The 22,418-nt window shown below is 41.6% G+C and overlaps 1 protein-coding gene across 4 annotated transcripts; it reads left to right on the forward strand.

Moving 5' to 3' along the window:
* Positions 1 to 206: 206 nt before the first annotated feature.
* LOC147029433 (ADP-ribosylation factor-like protein 4D) lies at positions 207 to 21,791 on the forward strand. 4 transcript variants are annotated; one of them, XM_085872482.1, is made up of 3 exons: positions 629 to 750; positions 1,061 to 1,128; positions 3,950 to 6,325. In XM_085872482.1, exon 3 carries the CDS (start codon positions 3,959 to 3,961, stop codon positions 4,574 to 4,576), a length of 618 nt encoding a protein of 205 aa, XP_085728608.1. In that variant the 5' UTR covers positions 629 to 750; positions 1,061 to 1,128; positions 3,950 to 3,958; the 3' UTR covers positions 4,577 to 6,325. The 4 variants fall into 4 exon arrangements, 3 of the variants coding, with proteins under 3 accessions (XP_085728607.1, XP_085728608.1, XP_085728606.1); XR_015055905.1 differs by lacking the exons at positions 1,061 to 1,128; positions 3,950 to 6,325 and adding an exon at positions 19,789 to 21,791 and having other exon boundaries at positions 207 to 750; XM_085872481.1 differs by lacking the exon at positions 1,061 to 1,128 and having other exon boundaries at positions 562 to 750.
* Positions 21,792 to 22,418: the final 627 nt, after the last annotated feature.

The following is a 22,418-nucleotide window of genomic DNA, read 5'->3' on the forward strand; positions in this document are numbered from 1 at the left end:
TATATTCGTTTTTATGACGTCATCATTAAGAGGACGAGGATCTTTGCTCATTTGAGCTTGTTCCTTAAATATGACAGAAAGCATGATATACCTTTCACACGGTATCCACTTTACTGAAGGGAAATTCTGGGGCACACACCGCCGAACGGAATCAGACACAAAAGTCTAAAGGTCACAGTTCTTTACCCTCACGAGCCTGATAAAAATGGGAGCCAGTCGGGGATTCAGACCTCGAGTCCATCAGACTAAGGTTATCGGCACGACGTGAAACAATGTGGAATACGACGGTCGATTAGAAAGCAATGAAACAAAGTGAAATCTTTTTGAGGAATAACGAGTGAAAACAGCCGGATGAAAGGTCACGTGGCACGGTGTGAAAAAGAAACGGGCGGTTGAAAATGTGGGCGTGGCAGATGCGATTTTGAAATGTGGGCGTGGCAGATGCAATTTTGAAATGTGGGCGTGGCAAATGCGATTCATGACGCTGTGGGCGTGGCAGATGCCATTTTGAAATGTGGGCGTGGCAGATGCGATTCATGACGCTGTGGGCGTGGCAGATGCAATTTTGAAATGTGGGCGTGGCAGATGCGATTCATGACGCTGTGGGCGTGGCAGAAGGCGGGACACCGTTAAAGCCGCGTTCGGAGGATGCGTCGTCGATCTGCGGCCTTGTTTGTGGGAACGTGCGCGCAAAGCCGTGTGGACTTCGGCATGTCACGGCCGTGGGAAGATCGATAAGTGAACCTCAAGGTGAGCCATGTTTACCTGGTTTCACTTTACATTAACCGGTCCCTGATTGTGGGGTTAATTTTGCTTTCCTCATGGTTTTTTATTTCAATCATCATTATTTTTTTTTTAAACCCACTGTCTTTAACACCTCAGTTGGTTGTTCTAATTGATGTGCCAACTGGGATTATTATCTGGATAACCCTTACGGACTGACCACCGATATGTCAATACGTTTAAAATCCATCCATTGTTTGTATGTGGTTTCTTAGATCCATCTAACGTTGAATGGAGGACAAATGTGGGGGGTGGGGGGGGGGGGAATACTTTACAGACTCCGGATCGAAGAGGTCGTTTGGCCCGCCACGTTCGTGCCATATCCACATCGTCGGGGTGGTTCAGGTGTGCGAAAGTACAGATGAGCTTTCCACTTGGCATTCTCTACAGCCTGCTATTATCGAACCAGCATAATGTTTCCATTTGTTTTCTTTTTGTTTTTTTTTAAATCAAAATTGGCTGATTCACCGAGTTTTTAAAATGTCAATCATGGGTAGATACATAGTTATAACTTTTTAAATGCGATAAAGGTCAAACCGTTACGAGGTTGTCTAATCACCATTTTAATTATTATAATTATTTTTCATTTCACCATGAGCAGTGATGCTAAGTAATGTACATAAGGAAGGGATTATCTTAAATCCTTCTATTGTGGGCATAAGTACTATCTGCTGCTTGAATCATCAACCAACCAGTGTGACCACTCATTTTCATAAATGCCAAGGTGAGCTAATGAAAAAAAGCCAAGAATTCACAAGGTTTCTGAAAAGCGATAATAATAGAAAACCAAGACGCCAAGGTGAACAACAAATAGCCAAGATATTGTGAAAAAAGCCAAGGAGTGGTCACACTGCAACCAATTTGCTAACTGTTCCACTCTTCCCCTACCCATATGTAACATGTGCAAGAAAAGGTTTCTCTCCCCCCTCCACCACCCCCCCCCCAACCCCCAACCTCCTTGCCTTAAAAAAAAATCTGGTTAAGTTGCCATTATTCTAAACATTCTTGCACATATTTTATTATTAACTTGTAACATGATCAAGATGATGGCAAGACTAGGGAATGACACCGTCGTTGCCGAACATGGTACCATTGAACGTGTCCAGGTGTGCAGCAAAAGGTGGCTAATGCACCGTGCCAGATTAAGTTGCAGTTTTCGTCCCTCCTCCGTCATTTACTGTTCACACGTTCAGTATGCAATGTGCACCTGTTCTGCACATGTATTCAAATCTGAATCCACAGCCAGACCCGCAATGCGTCTCCGAGTTGCTTCTCTCCAACTTTTTTTTTATTGGTTGGTTGGTTGGGAGACGATGTAAAAATAAATGGAGTATGTCTGGATTTCCAAATGGCGATGCTATAATTGAAGACTGCTGCAGGCTCGCTGTGGTGGAATTGGAGTGCAAAGACTGCAGATCATCAGCCGTTGTACCCAGCGTGAAGTTGTGCAGTCTTGTAATCTTGCAGTTTGCATGGTTACTCTGTCATTTTTCCACTGTCATAAAACACCACCACTGGTGGTGGGAGGGAGAGTATTGTATCACTTGAATAAACATTGCGTGGGTTGAACGTACGTGTGTTTTGATAGGGGGCAATGGCCTTGCCTTGTTTACCTCCGAATCATCCAGTCTCTCCCGTCGGTTTTGTCATCCTATTACGGAGGAAATCTGCCCATGAGCGTTGTCATGGATGCACTGTGACCTATCTTCCTGTACCAAATACATTAGCATTACATTTTTGCAGAGCGGTTAAAGGAGACTTACTAATTTGGCATTAATACAATCCTTTGTGGTGAAAAAAGGGGCATATTGCACAACATGTGCTGCATATTGATGGAATGGCCAAAGAAGATTACCTTTTATTTGGCTTATGTGCTGTCACATTGAATTGACTTGATAAGCCAGTGTGACGGGCCTTGTGTTCACCTGTGATGTAAACTCGACTCGTCTGACCATTACCCGGTGCTTGCCATTCATTACAGAGGGTGAAAACAAAATGAGTGTTGCTGTTGTTGATAAAGATTCCTTGTTATCCTTTAAAGAACAAGTAGTTCTCCCTGGAGACGATGCAGCATTTTGTTTCCATGCTCTTTCTCCATCGACGTCGCCTCCTTTATTTTGCTGTCTTGCGTTTGCATTCGGCGAATGTACATCAGGGAGCTGTTGGGTTCCAAATAAGCCACAAAGGCCTCTTCGGTTGGTGTCAACCTTAATTACACGGCCATTGAAGATTCCCGTCCGCATAGATGGGTTGGGTCGCCGTCTCGTGGCGAGGGAGGAAAAATTCCTCATCACGTGTTGCCTGGTGATGGGCACGTGTGATCGTGAAGGCACAAAATGGCTCTGAGGTTCCTTACCCTTTCCGTCAAATGTATATTTATGAACATTCCATTTAAATACCATGTCGTCACCATTTTCAGCCAAACCCAGTTTGCACGTCACACAAAAATCTCATGAGATTACAGTAAGTAATTTACTTGCAATGCGATTCAACGAGCTCATCTGAGCACTTTCTGCATAAACGCTTTTCGGTCGGCTCGGGCGGCCTGATTACCCATCTGGGATCATGTGGCTCGCACGTTATCGCTGTACGATAAACGGACCTGCTGATGTCTTCCTCATCGAAATCTGTTGCATAATGCTGTACATTCCATCGTTTTTTGTTTTTTTTTTTGCATAGTGTCACCGGGTAAATAGCTTGCGAATAAGTATTTGTACTCAATCACGTGGCCTCCGTCGTTATGGAAATAAGCTCAGCACTTTTCATCCTCAAATGATCAGCCCACGTAAGCTCTTCTCACCATGGTCCCCATTGCCAGCTTTTTGAAGGAGTTTGAGATCAGTGTGAGTTTGATTAATCTCATTTACAATAGTGTGAAAGTTGTAAAGTTTCCATACAGTTTGTTTTAAATATAGTCCTGCATTGTAATTTGCCTTGAAGGCAATTCTGTCTTTCTCTCTCTCCACAAGCTAATCTTACTGACTTTAGCAACCTTTTGAGAAACACGTTCCCCTCTGTTATTGCCAGTGCTGCCACCTTTGTCGTCTAAGAGATTTATAGGAAACTCCTGAAATGAGTGGCTACATTTATTTATTTTAAATAGACATTGAAGCAATAATTTGCGCATTGAATGAGTTTGTTTGGGCCTTTATCTTCAACCCTGCAGCCTCGAACGATGGGAAACTGTTTCACTGCTGAGCTGGGTCCCAACTTGTCCAGCCTACCACGCTTCCACAGACTGCACGTTGCTATATTTGGCTTGGACTTTGCCGGTAAGACCTCGCTGCTCTACCGCCTCAAGCTGGGTGAGAACGTACGCACTTTGCCGACCGTCAGCTTCAACACTGAGCGCCTGCAATTACAACTGACTCGCTCGCGTCCGTGCATCCCCTTCCATTTCTGGGATGTTGCCGGGCAGGATAAACTGCGGCCGCTGTGGCGTTCTTATGCACGGGGAGCAGATGCCCTGATTTTCGTCGTCGATGCGGCAGACCCCGAGCGTTTTGAGGAGGCCCGTGCTGAGCTGCTCCGTGTGGTGCGATTACCTCAGGCTCAGGAAGTGCCCCTACTCGTATTTGCCAATAAGCAAGATTTACCTCAGGCTGTAGGAGCTGTTAAGCTTGAGAAAATTTTGGGACTACCTGAATTTGGTGTGGGAATGGTGTGGCATGTGCAGGCCGTCAGTGCCAACACGGGCCGAGGTCTACATGAGGGCCTAGCAAGGCTACACGAAATGATCATGAAGCGGAGGAAAGGTGCTCGAAGGCAACGCCGAAAAAAGTTTCCCTGCTGACCTGCGCCAATAAATTTGCTTTTATATTTAATTCCATCTTCATGAACTTGAGCTGCGACTCCTGTCATTCGACTTCAACATTTTTATTTAATATTTCTTTGTTCACAAAGACAATCCACTTTCAACCAATGCAGCCATTGTCAATGGTGTGGCAATAACCTCGACCATAAAAATATAATCCTGTACGGGCTGTCAGGTTATCACCCACGGGTTGTGTAAACGACCTCACTGCCTCGGCCCCAATTAACACATTGTGTACCAATAACTCTCGAATCAATTTTTTTTTCTCCCCCCCCCCCCATCCCCATGATTAAATAACAGATGGAAATTTAATATTTGAGGGGGCATGAGATGCAAGTGATACGAATCCAATGTTTTCTTTCACGTCAATACTTGAAACTCGTATCAATTCCCTTTGTTCCATTCTGTATTTTCAAAGCATAAATAAATGAACAAGGCCATTCTTGAGCTCTGATTTAAAATCTCTAATGTATACTTAATGCACTATAGATTTCTTTATGCAGAATGATTGTCAGAAATGGATTTGAAAAGCTTTTCCTGGTTCAGCCAAATGCTGGTACGTAAAAGGTGGCAAATTGGGTTAAACACAACGTGCTATTATGTACCTCATCGTTACCGATTGATCTTGCCTATTTGGATCAGCCAAGTAAGGATTATGGCTTAAGATTTTTTTTTTTTTTTTTTTTTTTTTTTTTAATGAACTGGCTGGCCAGGCCTGATGTTTGACTGGACGTGTTGGGAATCTGTTTCGGGTTCTCGCCACAACTTGCCAACTCTTCACAAAAGACACCGTGGGATCTTTAGCACCCACCAATGACCAGTGCCGGCAGCTGACCTCTGGCTTGATGTCCTGCCTACAAAGCACCAGGATGGTGTTTATGGCTGGGTTGAGATTCCAACCCAAAACCAAAGCTCGATTGCTCAGAAGTGTGTCTACATCTTGGTTATTTTGCCAGCCCTTGGGAGGTGGGGGTTGAAGGTTAAATGGTCCATTTATTATTATTATTTTTTTTTTGAAAGAAATTATGAAATTGACACTCATCACTGAGCACAATGGGAAAGGTTGGGCGGAGGGAGGGGAGTGATCCTTTTAATAAATATATATGCCAGCGCAAGGAACCGTAACTTTTTCAGTCAAAGAAACGAATGAACATTGGTTTATTTATTTTGTTTTTTTGTTCCTCAAACTTTGCTAAACCAACATATTCAGTGAGGCTTTCCCAGCAATGTGAGCCATATCCATGTGTTAACGGATATTTTCTTTGTTTCTGCTTTTGCTGGGACTTTGGAATCCAATCGCCCAGCTTCCTTCAAGGAACATGAATGGGGATACATTGTGCTGTGAAGAATTGCATACACAATGCTGTTGCAGTAGAATAATGAACAAATACATTTAAAGTTGTATTTAACACTTAAAAAATGCATCTTATCGAAACCTTGCTATTGTTGTGCACGCCTGTAAATGGTTGCTATTGCATGTTGGCATTTAGCAAGATTTTCTCGTTTTAAAATCCATTTTGATGGAGACTTGAGATGCATTTAACCAGCACTTATGTTTTGTATAATGTGGTTATTGGTTTGAATATTCTAGATAACCACCCAGCCATGGAAATAAATATATTTAAGATTTGTACCTCAATCTGTGTGACTTGTTCAAAGGAGAACTAATGAGCTTTTTATAGCTTCCTGTTCATTTGTTTTCTCTTCAATAAATGCATTTTCATGAAATATTTGCAGTTTGATCTTTAAATTTTGTTGACATTCCTGGAGACATGAGTCTTGCATTCAGAATTTTTGAAAGTATGAATGGAATGGTGAGAGGCAGGTCAGGTGTTGGGTTGAGGTTTTGAAATGCACATTGCCAGTGAAGCCACTTTTTGCTACTGTTTAAACTTGCTTTGTCAGAGACAAACTTTTGAGTAAGAACATCTCTTTTGGTGAAGAAGCCAAATCGTGGAATTTATGTGGGTGGGGGGTTGTGAAGGAAAAAGGTGGTTTGGGTAAGGGAGGGTGGTGGAGGTGTGAATAGATGATCATTCTCTAATTGATGCACTGATTGAAATTACTGTATTTAGAAATATATTTGAAGAATGCCTTTTGGATATTATAATTATTACCTCTGCCACTGAAGGTGAAGGAGGTTGTTTTCACCCCCTTTCTGTGTTTGTGTGCAAGATGTCTCAAAATTGTGGACCGATCCGGATGGAATTTTGTGGACAGGTTGGGTGTGACAAGGGCGAACTGATGCGATTTTGGTGAAGATCCGGATCCAACTTCTTGAAAAAAAATTTCCAAGTCATTCTTCACCATTGAGATGGGGCCAAAAATTATATTTATATATATATATATATATATATATATATATATATATATATATATATATATATATATATATATATATATATATATATATATATATATATATATATAGCATGATATCTGAAGTTGTGGACTGTTTCGTACAAAACTTGGTGGACATGTTGGATGTGACAAATCGATTCAATTTTTTGGTGAACACCTGGATACGACTCCTACAATTTTGTTATTTTTTAAAATGATTCTTCACTATTGAGAGATTAGGACTGAATACGTGCGTGTATACACAAACATACATATACATATACATACGTATAGTACGATATCTCAAAGTTGTGGATGGATTCAGATGAAACTGTCAACAGGTTGTGTGAAGAAAGGACGAAATGATTAGATTTTGGTAAAAATCTGTATTGGGCCAAAATTCCACAAAAAATGTATTGGACCTGATATGTTCTCGTGTATCAGGCACTGCATGGCGGACGTATGTGCTCTACCGAGTGCCCTAGTTGATTACTGTAATGAGCCGTTTTCTTTTTATGACAAATGCTATGATTGTTGCTACCAGCGAGAAGTGTTGTTTAAAAAAAAAAGTCTTAGTTCCCCCCTTCTGTGTTTTATATACACTGGTACGTGCCCATAAAAAAAAAATTTATAAATAAATATTCAAACTGCGAGCAAGAAACAACCACACAGGCCGTTTCTTCGCTCTCACGTGCCTGTACGTGTGGCCCGAAAGTTCGCCTATTATTTGCAGTTGTGATTATTCGCAATATAGTTTTAATACCCAAATATTCAAGAAGCGCCGACGTATTTTGCCTTTTCGCAATGTCATCGCAAGGAAAAACAAAAGGGAAGAGAAAAAAAATTACTTTCTGGTTCGGAGCATACCAGCTCTCTGTTACCGAAATTTATGCACCGTCTAATATGAAAACGATCATAACTTGGGGCATTGTGTTTATCTATAAATGCGCATACGAAATCGAGAAATTATTAGAATACACGAAGTCATATCACTCCGGAAGCCCGTACATTGTAACCCGTAATGGGGAACGCGGCTGAGCTTCCCTTCCCCCATTGGCCTCGCCCACGCAACAACGTGTCTTGTCATTGGTTTGGTAAATAAATGGCCATAACTTGGGAGGCACTTGTCCGATTAATATCAAACCTTGAAAAGGCACATCCTCAGGTCCCCAGCAATATACCTGGCAAGTTTCAATTAGATCAGAAAAGTGGTTGTTGAGAAACAGCACACGCACACGCACACGCACACACACACGAACACTGCTGGAATTATATATATATATATGTATATGTATATGTATATGTATATGCATATATATATATATATATATATATATATATATATATATATATATATATATATATATATATATATATATATTGTTAGGGTGGAGGGCTTTGGATCTTAAAGTCCTGAGTTCAAATCCCATGTGGATGTTGAATTAATACCAGGTGGGGTTAACTCTGCCTGTCATCCCTCCGAGGTCGGCAAAATGAGTGCCAGCATGCTGGTATACTGTGGCGACGTGCCCAGTAGCCAAGGAGATTGCTTAAGCAGCACCTACGCTCTGCACAGATTGTCCCAATCTCCTCCAATATATACATATACTGGAGGATGTATACAGAGCCTGGTGTTGGCGCAGTGGTTAGGGCAGCGGCTTTGGATCCAAAAGGTCCTGAGTTCAAGCCCCGTTGGGCCACTGAATTAATACACCAGGGGGTTGACTCAGCCTGTCATCCTTCCGAGGTCAGCGAAGTGAGTACCAGTATACTGGGCCGGTGCATACCCCGGTTAAAATAGGTGTACCATATCCCTGTGTCGTAAGAGGCGACCAGGGTTGCGTCAGGAAGGGCATCCGGCGTAAAACATGTGCCAAATCACCATGCGGATCATACGGATGATCCGCTGTGGCGACCCTGAACGGGAGCAGCCGAAAGAAGAAGACTGGAGGATGTATACACAGAGACATGACAGAAGTGAATGGACACCTTAAATTTCTTCATGTCATCTGTATAATGCAGTTATTTTCAGTGATTAGTGCTAATATTTGATTATATCTTTGCAGAAAAGAGTTCCCGGGTCTTGTGTGACAATTAACTATGCCTCGAATCCAGGGAGTACACAAACCTAATTTTCAGAGGACGAATTGTTGGCCATTTGGATGATAGAGTTAGCCATCATCAGATAGCTCAGCACAACCTTGGCATTCTGCTTTCTACGGTCAATGTGAATTATGTGATTATGCCATTCACCAGCGAAGGCAAGGAATCCACAGCTTCCCGTTCTGGTCCCTCAAAGGTGTCTTCAAGCTGTCTATTGAGAACTCCCTGTTGCAACGCAGCAGATGTTGCAGAGAAGGTCCAAGTTGGTTCAAGAACTGCCATGCAGTACCTTCATCAACTGGGAGAAAACCTCTCCTTCGACCAGCCAACATTCAAAGAAGGAAGTGGGCTGATGAGGTGCCCAACAGACCCTTGGAGTTTTGGCAAACGAATTTTTTTTTTTTTTCTGACAGTGAACACACATGGGTCTGGAGACTTCCCAGTCAGGAGTTTTCTTTGAACCGATTGTAGCCAACTGTCTTTTTTTTCAGTTATGGTGTGGGGAGCAATCTGGAGCACTGGTCGGTCAGTGCTTGTGTAGTGTGTTGGCAACATCAACTCTACGATATACACGACTGGTCAAAAGTTGACCCATTTTTCCAGTCTTTACTGAAATTTAAGCAGTTCAATGTTCCAATGTACTCTGAAATTAAAGCACAGAACAAATAAACAATTTCAGATAAAAAAAGAATCTTGGAATCGTTTTGTTAAACAAAATTTAATCTAAATTTTTTGACTCGTCAAAGTTGCCACCTTTTGCAGATGTAACAGCCGAACATACTTGTGGCATTCTTTCTACAATGGAAATCAAATATTGTTTTGAAAGTTCTTCCCAACACTGTTGCAGAAGCTCCCAGAAATGTGTTGCACTTATAGGTTGCTTTGCTTTCACCCTTCCGTCCAGTTCATCCCAAACCAACTCTATGGGGTTTAAGTCTGGAGACTGTGCTGGTCATTCCATGATTTGAAGCCTACCATCTTGTTCTTGTCTTCTACGGTAGTGCTGACATAACCTGGAGGTATGTTTTGGGTCGTTATCTTGCTGTAGGATGAACCCCTGACCAATTAGGTGTAGACCAGAGGGTATTGCATGGCACTGCAAAATGCTGTGGTCGCCCTTTTGGTTCAGGGTGCCAGTCACTCTTTGCAAGTCGCCGACTCTGGATCCAGCAAAAGAGCCCCAGATCATCACGCTTCCTCCTCCATGTTTGATAGTTGGTGTCACACACTGAGGGACCATCTTTTCACCTACTCGACGGCGTACAAAATCCTGCGTGATGAACCGAAGATTTCAAATTTTGATTCATCGGTCCATAAGACCTTCCAGTTTTCAGTAGTTCACTGGCGGTGCTTCATGGGCCAGTCAAGCCTCTTTTTCTTATTTTGCCATCTTAGCAATGGCTTTCTTACTGCCACTCGACCTGTCAAACCTGCAGCTCGAAGTCTTCTCTTCACAGTTGAAACTGAGACTTCCTTACTTCAAGCAGTGTTCAGCTGTGCTTGAAGCTCCTGTCCTGTGAGCCGCCCATCACGCAAGCTGTTGATTCTCAGAAACTTGTCTTCTGATTGTGTTGTGTCTTTGGGTCTGCCAGACCTCTTCCTGTCAGTTTCCAAGTGCCTTTTGATGGTGTCGGAAACTGTATTCACTGACACCTTGGCTTTTCTTTGCAATTTATCCAAAGGAAAGACCGACACTTTAAGGGTTATAATAGTCACTCTGTCTTCCTTTGTTAATTGTCTGTCTCATCATTATGACAGCAATATTGTCCAAATAATGCTTTAGAGGGTGTAGCAACAGTCTGTTCCAACACTGCTTTTATACAGACAGAGGGTTTGTAACTAATCAACAAAATTTGGGACACCTGTAGGAATTGTTTGCATCAACTTTCAAGGCTTAATTTACTTCCATTGCTGCAGAACAACTGCAGTTGCTAACCCATACTTGTTCCCTGAAAAGGGCCTTTTTTAACAACTCTGAAATTGACATTTTTCAGTTTTTGGTCACCTAAACTTTTCTTTTTTTAAACCTCTGGCAGTTTACCGCTTAGCTTTGTACCATTTCAGCTTATTCATTGGATTTGAACTGCTTGAATTTCAGTAAAAACTGGAAAAATGGGGTTCTGAAACTTTTGACTGGTCATGTACATTTCTATCCTTGATAATGGACGTCTCCCCGTCTTCTCCACTGCTCAGAAATCTCACAAGAGAAAATTTCAGAACTCGTAAGTTCTCTGCCTGAAAGAGTAAAAGCATTAAAATCTCCAAATGGCAAGTCTACAAAATCTGAGTGTATTAAAATGGATCAAATGTTCAATAAATAAATTCTTTAATCATGGTGTCTTTATTTCTGTCATGTCTCTGGATAGCTACAAATGTTTCAGTTGTACTGCCTGTAAATAGTCTGCATGTACAATCTATTTTGGCTGGACTTTCCAACGACAAATTGCGCTGCAATAATAAATAAACCAATCGCTTATTTTGCTGAGTGGATCCTTAACTTTTGAAGTTGCTGTTTGTGAATAAGAGCAGCTGTTATGTTTGCTTTTGGATATAACATACTGTTCATAAAGGAAACAGCACAATCAAACGCTGTTATAGTTATCTATTCTATTGGTTCACGAGTCAGTAAGTGACCACTATATTCGTTATTTGTGTGTGTCCGTCTGTCTGTCCCGAGCATAGCTCCGTGGGTTTTGATCTGATCCTGATAAAATTTTGGTGGGAGGTTTATATCATGATATAGTTGTGTTTTCCTGAGAATGGGCGTGGTGCACCCATTATGGGCAGGGCCATGCCCAAAAAACGTTTTTAGGGGGTAGCCGATTTAAATTTGCATCTTATCCGAGGTGGGTTGTTGAATCTGGCAGGGGTTTTGGTATTTGCTTAGCCCAATGGCACCCGCATAGCCCCACGGAGCTAGATTTTTCATTTTCGTGTCAAGGTCACAAGGTCACAAGGTCACGAACTTAGAAAATTGCGAATTTTGACAAAATCCATCTTCTCCGAGGGGTTTGTCGAATCTGGCAGGGTTTCGGTATTTGGTTAGCCCAATGGCACCTGCATAGCTCCATGGAGCTCAATTTTTCATTTTCGTCCCAGCGTCACAAACTTAGAAAATTGCGAATTTTGACAAAAAATCATACAACCGCCCTGACTTTGAGAGCTCAGATGACAATATTTTTTTATGTATAATCTTGAGGTCATTCCCCCCCCCCCTAACGTCTTGAAACCATTTTGCTCTATTTCGAACACCTTGCCCGTGGCGCCCCCTTCAAGTTTGTTTTTACGCTGATTTCATCAAAGTATGGATAATCCGAGGAGTGCGAAATGCCATATAGCCTATGTGACGTTATATTGTTCCTGGAATGTTCCAGAGGAAGTTTTGCACCAAAGGTCATAATCCTTGACCTTTAAAGTTCACAAAGGTCAAATTTTCAAAGTTGTGGGAATCGAACCGGGTTTTCGACCTTCGACGAACTAACTCCAATAAGCTATAGCACGTATCCTGTTTCCTTATTTTAATATCCACAACGTTGTTTTGTGACCTTTTAAAGGTTATGCAAAGGTCAAATTTTGAAAGTTGTTGAACGAAACAGTGTTTTCGACATTTTGCAGCTTATAACCTGTCACTCGTACCACATCATGTTGATCATTTTTAGAACTTGGTCAAAAATTATCACATTCTCTCATCCTTGACTTCTGAAACAATCTACATTGTCAAATATGGCTCGTGAACCATTGTCCTATTCAGACTTGTCTTAATATATAATTCTCACCAGTCTGTCCATTCAGGGAGGGGCTTCAAAATCAAATTGCCATTATTTGGGTGCTGTGGTTATGTGAATGGGTGTACATGTGGATATTTAGAGAGATGAGCGTTTCCTGAGAAGAATAAGGTAAGTTGAGTTTGTGGGGTGTCAAGGTCTGATTCTGTTAATGTTAAAATTTCCTGTGCTTTGAGGTCACAAAGTTAAATCCTTTTGGGTTGTGCCCTGATTTTTATTATTTTATTTAAATATGCCAGCTGAGTACCTGCCCGATGGGTGTGATTCTTGTTCCAAGCATGCAATATACCAAGCAAAGATAAAAATGCTCCTATACATTAATTGGGGTCATGCTGGTCTGCTGGAGCAAGTCCGGATATAATTGGTTCAGAACTGTCTGAGGAGCATGATAAACACTAGTTCATGAAGTATACTAAGGATGGTTGATTGGGTAAGGTACATCAACTCGTGCCATCCTTTCCAGTGGTACTCCTAGTTAATGCTAGATATTTGTGTAACAAGTTTGACTTTGAAGCAACTCTTACTATACAACATGACATAATCTCATAACTAACTGAGACATGGTTTTCTTTGAATACACCTTTAGTTTGTAAACCAACTACCCAATTTTCATCCTTATCCACATCAAGACGTGCAAGAGGAGGTGTCTATGTATGTAGTGATATGAGATCCAGCATAGTTGCTGATTCGGTGCTTACTTACCTGGAAATCCTCTGGATTAAGCTGACCTCCTCGGCAGACATCCTCCTTCCAAGGAACATTTTATGCCTGCATTTACACACCTCCTCGTTTGCCCTATCAGCAAGATATGGTTGACCTAGTTAAACTCTACGAAAAGTGCAGCTGTTCCTATTATGGGTGATTCTAATGATTGCTGTGCTGATGACAGAGGTGGTGAAGCAACCTTCAAGAGGAGACTTAACAATCGACAAGATATTTATGAGCTTTCTTGAACACTATGCTGAGCCCGTTGCATGTGCCTCAAATGCTACGGGCGACCACTGTACCGTTGTAGTCCATCTCGTCTAGAAATAGAAAACCGTTTACTCGAAGACCATTTTGTGAGTCATCGGTCAGATCATTTAGACATTGGGTTACGTGGCATCAGTGGCAACAATTTGTCAATTGATTATCCTGATTTGATGGCGGTTGAGCTTCCTAGTTGTGTAACCAGCCACTTCAGACAATTCTTTTCTGAATCTCATGATGTGTCAATCCACATTACGAACTCTATAGCTCAACACCAATCTGTCGCCTGCTAATGAGACGGGTTACAGCACACAAACAACTTCGTGAATTCGTTCAAAGAGAAATAGAAAATGTGTAAAAAAAAAAAAAAAAAAAAAAAAAAAAAAAAATTTTACCTTCTAAGTGGAAGATTGAATACCTGAAACTAGAGGAACCTGGTAAATGGCACAAACAAATTTGAAATCTCATTGGTTTCAAAAGGAAATCTCCCCAGTTCCCACAAGTGGACAAAGACGTCTCATGATTTGGTTGATGAACTTGATGCACATTTTGCTGGTATTTACGCCGAGTTAACAGCTATTCTCCTTTCCAGCTTGTCCTCACATTTACCTCCAACTCCTTTGCTTCCCCCAGTGATTATGGGTGCCACCTGTGCAATTTTCCTGTCGCCACCTCCTTCCTTTCAATGGGGCTTGTGGAAGACTCACAAAACCCAATTTATCTGGTGGCTCCCTCTTCCTGCAAATCTTAAAGAGGCCTTGCAATGCACACACCCTGCAGCATCTTCTTTTAATTCTCCGGGGCCTCCCAATGACCTGGAGGGAGCACGACCTCTTATTTCTAATTATATTAGAGGAGATTGCCTGCATGCATGCATACTTCATCATGTGGCACCCCCTGATTGGTCATCAGCTCATCTGGAGCCAGTTCCATTTCCATTAACTTGGTGAGAAGCCACACCAATCCTATCCTTAATTGGTCTGTCTGTACTGGTAGCTCCCTGGGTGAAGTTCCTTGTCCATGCTAATCTCATTGCCACCATGATCCTTTCTCACACTCGCCTGTGCCCTTACCCACAAGTGATGTGACTTTGACCTCATGTGGTGGTAGTTCAGCTCATGCCAAGGTGCACACTGCTTATGAGTGGTTCAGCATCTGCCGCCCAAACAAATAAGCTGTGCGGCCTCGACCTACATTGGCAGTTCCACAGGTACCAAAGTGTACACTTCGCACACCTGTGGTTTGGCATTGGCTGTGCACATCCGTGATGCACTGTCTGGCTCGGGCACAGTGGCCTCACATGTGGCCTCAGCCTCATAATGCACACATTCCATCCATTGGGACCACACACTGTGCAGAGCGTTAGTGCTGCCTAAGCAGTCTCCTTGGCTATTGGACACAATCCTGGATGCGTCGCCACTCCAACACACGATACCAGCAAGCTGGCACTCATTTTGCTGACCTCGGAAGGATGACAGGCAGAGTCAACCCCACCTGGTATTAATTCAACATCTACATGGGATTTCAACTCAGGATCAAAGGATCCCAAGCCCACCACCCTAACCATTAAGCAAACACCAGGCATGGCACATATCCCAGCACCCAACAAAAGGGACAGAAAGAAGAGTTTTGGGAGTTGGAGTATTTAGGAATCTGAATAGCGCAGCATGGGTTAGTGGAGAGACAAAGTGGAAAAGGTGACATGAGGTTGTCCAGTGGCTGTGGAACTTTATCACTGCTTCCTGTACAGTGCACCACAACTGCATCACCCCCACTTCCAGCAAAGCGCTGAACCGAACTGGTGTGATCTCTGATCTCTCTGTGCACCCAGCTCAACTAGACTCCAATCGCCAATTCTCTACTTTCAACAATTGCTCAACGAGAACAGCCTCTCGTGTATGTAAGCTCTGAATCGTGACATCACGGGGGCTTCCTCTTTGCCCCTACCGATTGATGGCTATGTGGTCTCTACATGACGTCATAACCTGAAGCTCCACATTTTCAGACACCATACATCTGCCAATGAGGCTGGGAAATTAAATGTAAGCACGAATGAAGAACATTAGGTGGGGAAAAACAATGGTTGGGGAAAAAAAACGAGGATTTTTCTGCACATTTAACCCGACTCCATTTGGGGTATTACAAAACCTCTTATTCTGACAACTAATGATCCCCTTTTTAACTTCTCAGCTACTTAGTTTTTTGTTTTTTTTTTTACGTATGTGTCCCTTGCTCTCATTACTGATTTCAACATACCGACATACCTTTCTCCCCCCTCACATATCGTGAGTGTTTGTTGACTTCCTCACCAATTAGGTGAGTGTGGTGTTTTTAGAAGTATACATGTGTGCTCCAAAGTCTTTCAACATACTCAATGACTGACTTCACTTACTTAGAATCCAGATCCTGATTCATCATTTGATCCCCTCAAGAATTTGACTCGTAAGGTAAAGATTCATTTTGCAGCAAGATAACCGTGTATCGACCTGCACGTAATCCAAACATGAAGATTATCGAGGCTGTATATCGGCCTGGATAGTATCAGAACGTCAAATAGTGATTAAACAATTGGAAGGAGTGTGTTGTACTCAGGCATTTGAAAAATGTGTTTTACAATTGTACATTGATAAGCTTTATGGCAATGTGAAAGGTGTAATGCTTGGTTTAAAATAAAGTGTTTGCCCACAAAATAGTGCCTGTTAAAGCTCATTCGCTTTTATCTATTGGCCTCGAATGACTGTACATTTGCTCAGTTAACTTTAAGGCTCTGATTTGTACAATGGAACCCAAAGCCTTCCCATCAAACTTTCATCTGGGTCACTAAAAACTCGGTGTTATTGTGCAAGACCCGACCGTCAAAGGAAAACAAACGTCAAAAACAACAAACGCAACGCCAACTTTTCCGGGTCAGGGTGTGGCGCATTCACGAAGGATATTGGGTCATTCGTTTTAACGTTTGCTTTCCCTCATGGCCTTGGCTGCTATTTGATATTGCTTGGCTCAACATTTTGTAGCGGAAATGTTTGTGCCTCACAAAGCCAGATTAAAAATGCCACTGGAATAAGACGAGCATGATCCATTATTTAGCCGCTCATCTCCATGTTTGGGTCTCGACGGCAAGCCCATCACAAAGTTGTATTGGCGATTTCTTCTTTTGAAATGTCAGAGCGAGTGACTTGTTAAAACGCATGAAGCCATATTTACTGTGATCTGTACTGATGGAGATATTCAGTTTGAGTACATATTTAATGAAAAAGCCATTCGTGATGAGCCTGCTTGGTCATTGAGCCAAAACGCAAAGCTCGCCATTATAAAAACCAGATGTTGGCTTAGTCGAGTGCTTGAAGCATTAAACTCCCCAATCATTCCCCTAACGCTCAACTTTAAAATGATGAAACCATCTCTGTCGTCGTCTGAAATGTTTGTTTACCCCTTGATGCACATAAATGGTTTATTTTGAAACCGAGATGTCTTGGCACAGGCTTTATGAGTTTAAGGCTGAGGGAGCCTTTCTTCATTGAAAAATAATCCTGCTTGGAGAAGTGTGTATAATTAGTGTGAGAATATGAATGTCTGCCAATTTCAGCCTCACTTTGCTGATGCTTTGTAAAACATCAATGTCACTGAAATATTTTCAGTTTTTTTTTTGTTTGTTTATTTTTTTGTGAGAAATGGCACATTTTCGTTTCATACCAAAGTTTTATGAATGCAGAACTGATAGCTGACAACTTCACTGAGGTTAACAAGGTGCTCCATAATGCTGCATCCTGATTAGAATAGAATACGAATTTAAATTTGATTAAAAAAAAATTGATAGCGGAGCGGATTTGAGCTCCACTCATTGACATTATTACCGATGCCACTGAAGGTGGAGGGAGGTTATGTTTTCACCCATGTCTGTTTGTGAGCAGGATATCTCAAAAAGTAATGAGTATTGGAGGATTTGGATGAAACTTGGTGGGCAGGTTGGTTGTGTCACAAGGACAAACTTATTTAATTTTGGTGAAGATCTGAATTGAGATACTATGTTTTTTATCTTGCCAAAACGAAGTTTTTGCAAGATATGTTAGCTTGTATGTTTTTTTTTAATTTTTTTGTTTGTCTGTAATCACGTATAAAAAATTCTGCAGAGCACAGTTATCATTGGAAATTTTTGTAACTTCACATATCAGAGGCCTATAGAGGTCCCTTTCAGCGCACAAAATTTTGAAGGTCAAAGGTCAAGGTCACTTTGTCGCAAATCAGGGGAGTCGATGAAACCCTTATTTTTTGAGTAATTTTGATCGGATCGTCTTCAAACTTCATGGGAATATAGTTCATGGTCTGGTGCTCAGCTGATGAATTTTTGGTGGCGATTGGCCTTGACCTTCATGGTTAGCGCCTCAGGTCAAACATATTTGACCCCAAGGTCAAATTTTCAAGTTTTAGGAACCATATCGTGTAGTACCTCAAATTGAACACCTCGATGAGTGCTTTCTAGATATGTCAAGCTTGAGACATTATGACGTCGTTTGGTGACGTTATGAGGCAAACGCATATTTTTCATGGTTACTCTGTAGAACGATTCTCATCGGAATCTCTCGTAGGCAGATATTCCTCAAGGACTCGCTCCTGGTGGATAGCAGCTCTGTTCAACTCAGTGTGACCTTAAAGAAGTCACGTGGTCACCTTTTGGCAAGGTTTTTTTTAATTTTGTTTGTTTGTTTGTTTTTAAGTGATTCTTCACCATTGAGAAATGGGGCCAAAAACTGATACAGTATAGCACAATATCTCAAAGTTGTTAAAACATTATGACAATTTGTGGATGAGTTGGATAGGTGACAAGGAGAAGCCGATTAGATTTTGGTTCAGATCCGACCTTTCAGTGGAAAACAAAATGTAAACTGTTCCGTCTAGCAGGGGTATGTGCCCTACTGAGTGTCGTTTGAGTTTAATATGCTGCCACATGCCTAACAAAAAACCATGGCACGTAAAGATAGATGTTTCATCAAAATTGTCAAATTACCCTAAACTATGAGGAAGTGTAAACGGCTTGGAAGAAAAGAAAGCGGTGTACAATAGTTTGCATGTTTCAGGAGAATGGGCCATAAAGTGACATGGATTGTAATGTATCCTGGAGGAAAACATTGTTAATGTTGAAAAAAGTGAAACCAAGTAGCATGACGAACAGCACTATGTCCTTTTTAGCACCCAAGCCAATGGGAAGCACGATTTAATAATTATTTAATGGCACCACATTTCCAGCTTGTGGGATCAGCTGGGGTTTGTTTCTGGCCAGCACAACCAACCAACAGAAAGTGGCATGAAATTGTAATTTATTCACAGAGCAGAAAATAACTCGCATACTCTTTTCAAAAGGCTTTTTAGGATCTTCAACATCCACCATGTAGCTTCTTTGTCGTTTGTATGCAGCATCAGGATGTGGGGTTGCATCATTAGCTGATGGCACAGCTGTGCCACTGATGCTGCTTTGGGCAGGAATTTGTAATTTGTTCAGGGTGCCTGTAATAGCTCGCCTACTCTTCGTTAAGAACACCATGCAGTATTAAACGTCCAGCAATGAATGCTCGCAGACTGAACAGCCAGTTTGTGTTGCAACACCATGCCTGCAAAACACCAACCCAACAGTTTATAGTCGGGTTTATGAATCAAACCCAGAGGAGACTCCATGAACAGGCGAGTCAGACCTGATGTTTGATTCAAGGTAGCACAAATTTGTTCATGGTTCTGGTAATGATTTGTCAACTTTCCAACAAAAGATACCGTGAAACTTTAATACGCAACTAATACTAGCACAGAAGATATCCATCTTAACCTCCATCCGGGGGATTGACACTTTGTGATGCAATGCTCTGTTTGTGAAACATCAATCTGACAGTTTATAGTCGGGCCGGGAATCAGACCCAGGCCAGACATCTCAAAGGGACGTGTGCACCATCAGAAAACTGCTGGTATGACCTCGAATGATGTGTAATGTGTCCTTTCTGTTCCCAGAGAGAAAACTGCAAAGGAATGTTGAAAATGTAATGAAGTCATGAGAAAAATGAAGAAACATTTTCTTGAGAAAACAAGTTAGTAACATGTAATGTTTTGATTCTTGATTGGAGTTGCCAATAAATGGTATAAGAACTGCAGCTGAAATCTGATAATTTATGGAATTCATATGACAACCCAAAATGACCATGGCAATTCTTTCATGTTGAAGTAACACAGGAGTTGTGATGCATTAAAACAAATCACTTTCAGGTGTGCCAAAGTATAATGAATGGAATACACTGATAACCAATTCACTTATGAGGAAGCAAAATAAAATTTGATGCTTTGAGATGGGACTAAGCTTTCAAGATCTCTCTCCATAAGTCACGTGACTCAGGACTATGGGCAAGATGATGCAAGTACAGTATTTGCTCAAGCATCAACCACTCTTAATGATAATGTCATGACCTGTGATGTTCCAGTAACATAGTAGATGGACTTAAACTATAATTTCATAGGTTCCTTGAAGGAGTGGGGAGAGTGCTAAATTAATATTGACAGGATTGTATGGGTGTAATGGATTTAATAGCCTCCTGCATTCAGATTCCTTTTGTGATCCTTCTCTGATGAGGATAAAAGCGATGTAAAGAGTGAAATGACAGCTCATTAGCAAAGGTGCTCTTCCAGCCACTGAAGTTAATTTTGAGTTGGACAGGTGAAAAGCTTAGAATGCTTGAGAAAAGAAAACAGTGGAATACTGATAAAGTGGGAGAGTGTGGGGAAGTTAAACAATTGATTATATCTTGTGAAGTCAACCAGAGCATGTGGGAATCAGTTGTGGCTGACATTTTGAGCATCACGACCATACTCTGTGCAGAGCATTGGTGCTGCCTTAGCTGTGTCCTTGGCTATTGAACACAATCCTGGACAGGTCGCCACTCTGACACAGGATACCAGCAAGCTGGCACTCATTTTGCCATTCTCAGAAGGATGACAGGTCGAGTCACCCCCGCCTGGTATTTATTCAACAGCCGAATGCGATTTGAACTCAGGATCTTAGGATCCCAAGCCCACCACCCTAACCATTAAGTCAACCCCAGGCATATTATCCCTTCGTCAGAGCAAAATAAGGACATATGGGTGGAGGGAGGGTTTATTTGTCGCGATTGGAATGGGTCAAGAGTCAAAAATTGTTGGATCGAAGGTCAGTGGTCAAAAATCAGAGACTAAAGTTAACATCCAAATCAGGGGTCAGGAGTCAAAGATCAGATGAACAATGAAAAAAATAGGATTAAATATCCAAAGCAGCTGTACTGCTGTTAAAAGATCTTATACTGATCAGAGAAAAGGAGATAAGAAAGGGGCAGTTAGGGAATAAACAAGAAAAAAAATAAACACTTTGCTTAAATATAGGATGAGTGGTGAAGAATAATTTGCAAACGGGATCCCGATAACAGACGAATTTAAATGAAAAATGTTCATAAATCACATTTGGTGCTAATGTACTGAGTTTGAAAATAAAGTTTTGTTCTTTGCACCTTCGAGTGTCAGCAGTGAAGAGAAAAGCCACAAATCGTCATGTGGTTGGTGAAATGCCTGGGCAGAATGAAGTGTTTGGAAATTGATTTAGATTGATCTCTCCTGTTCGATTTTACGTGAAGTCGGTGATTGAGGAAGCAATTGCTCAGATCTCGAACCCACGATCGACATCTCAAAGGCAATTTTGATATCTATGCACCATTTTGTCAGTCACCCACAAGGTGACAAATCTGTACCCTGTGGAGGATGATTTTGAACTTCCCAATCCATCTCCACTGGAGTCGTAATCACATGTACAACAATTATGATGAGCAATTAATAAAAGTGATAATTATTGCACAAGGAAGGCATGTCCAGAAACAGCATACCTGGATGTTGCCTGCATTTTGCTCATCTCATTTATGTAAACGTGTATTCATTATGTAATAAGTCAACTGTATATTTATGCTTTTCCCATTCCACATTAATTAAACTTTTAGATTCCCAAAACAATGTTGCCAGCAATCTTTCATGCTAAATGCTAAACACTGAAATTATAATTTTGTTGGTGGGGACCAAGAATGCTTCCAGTCTTTGCTGGCATGCTTTGAATGTCGTATCAAAGAAAACATCACTCGGTAGAGCTCATACCTCTGCCAGTCTGAACAGTTTACGGCCGGATCTGCATCTGGACCTTTAAGGGGAACAAACGCTCGGACAACGTCACTGCAAATCTATCGCTTGATTCCCTACAAAATAGATATGATGTGGCTTTTTCAGATTTCCGAATTATAAAGTTGGGAAATTTGTGAGTAAAAGTCTAAGTATGCTTTTTCTTCAGATTAGCCGTGACGTCACACATGGAAGTAGACCACCAGATCCTTACTGTATATGGGTTACATGGCAGAACGATTGAACAGAAAAGTCGATGCGACCTTAGTACTTGTATAGTAATAGAAACCGAGATGGTTTCATGCTGCACCAATGGCTGAAAGACCCTAAGTTTTCCAGAAATTGGACGAGGTTTGTCCGAAATACCCAAGCGTGGATCGGGCCTACAAAATGTTCACTTTTGTGCTTCAAGCATTTTACAGAGTACTGTTATGAAACAACAGAGATGGCTAGATATT

This window comes from Eptatretus burgeri, chromosome 3 (assembly GCF_056783735.1).
Source record: "Eptatretus burgeri isolate ZD-2024b chromosome 3, Ebu_testis_v1, whole genome shotgun sequence".
Lineage (NCBI taxonomy): Eukaryota > Metazoa > Chordata > Myxini > Myxiniformes > Myxinidae > Eptatretus > Eptatretus burgeri.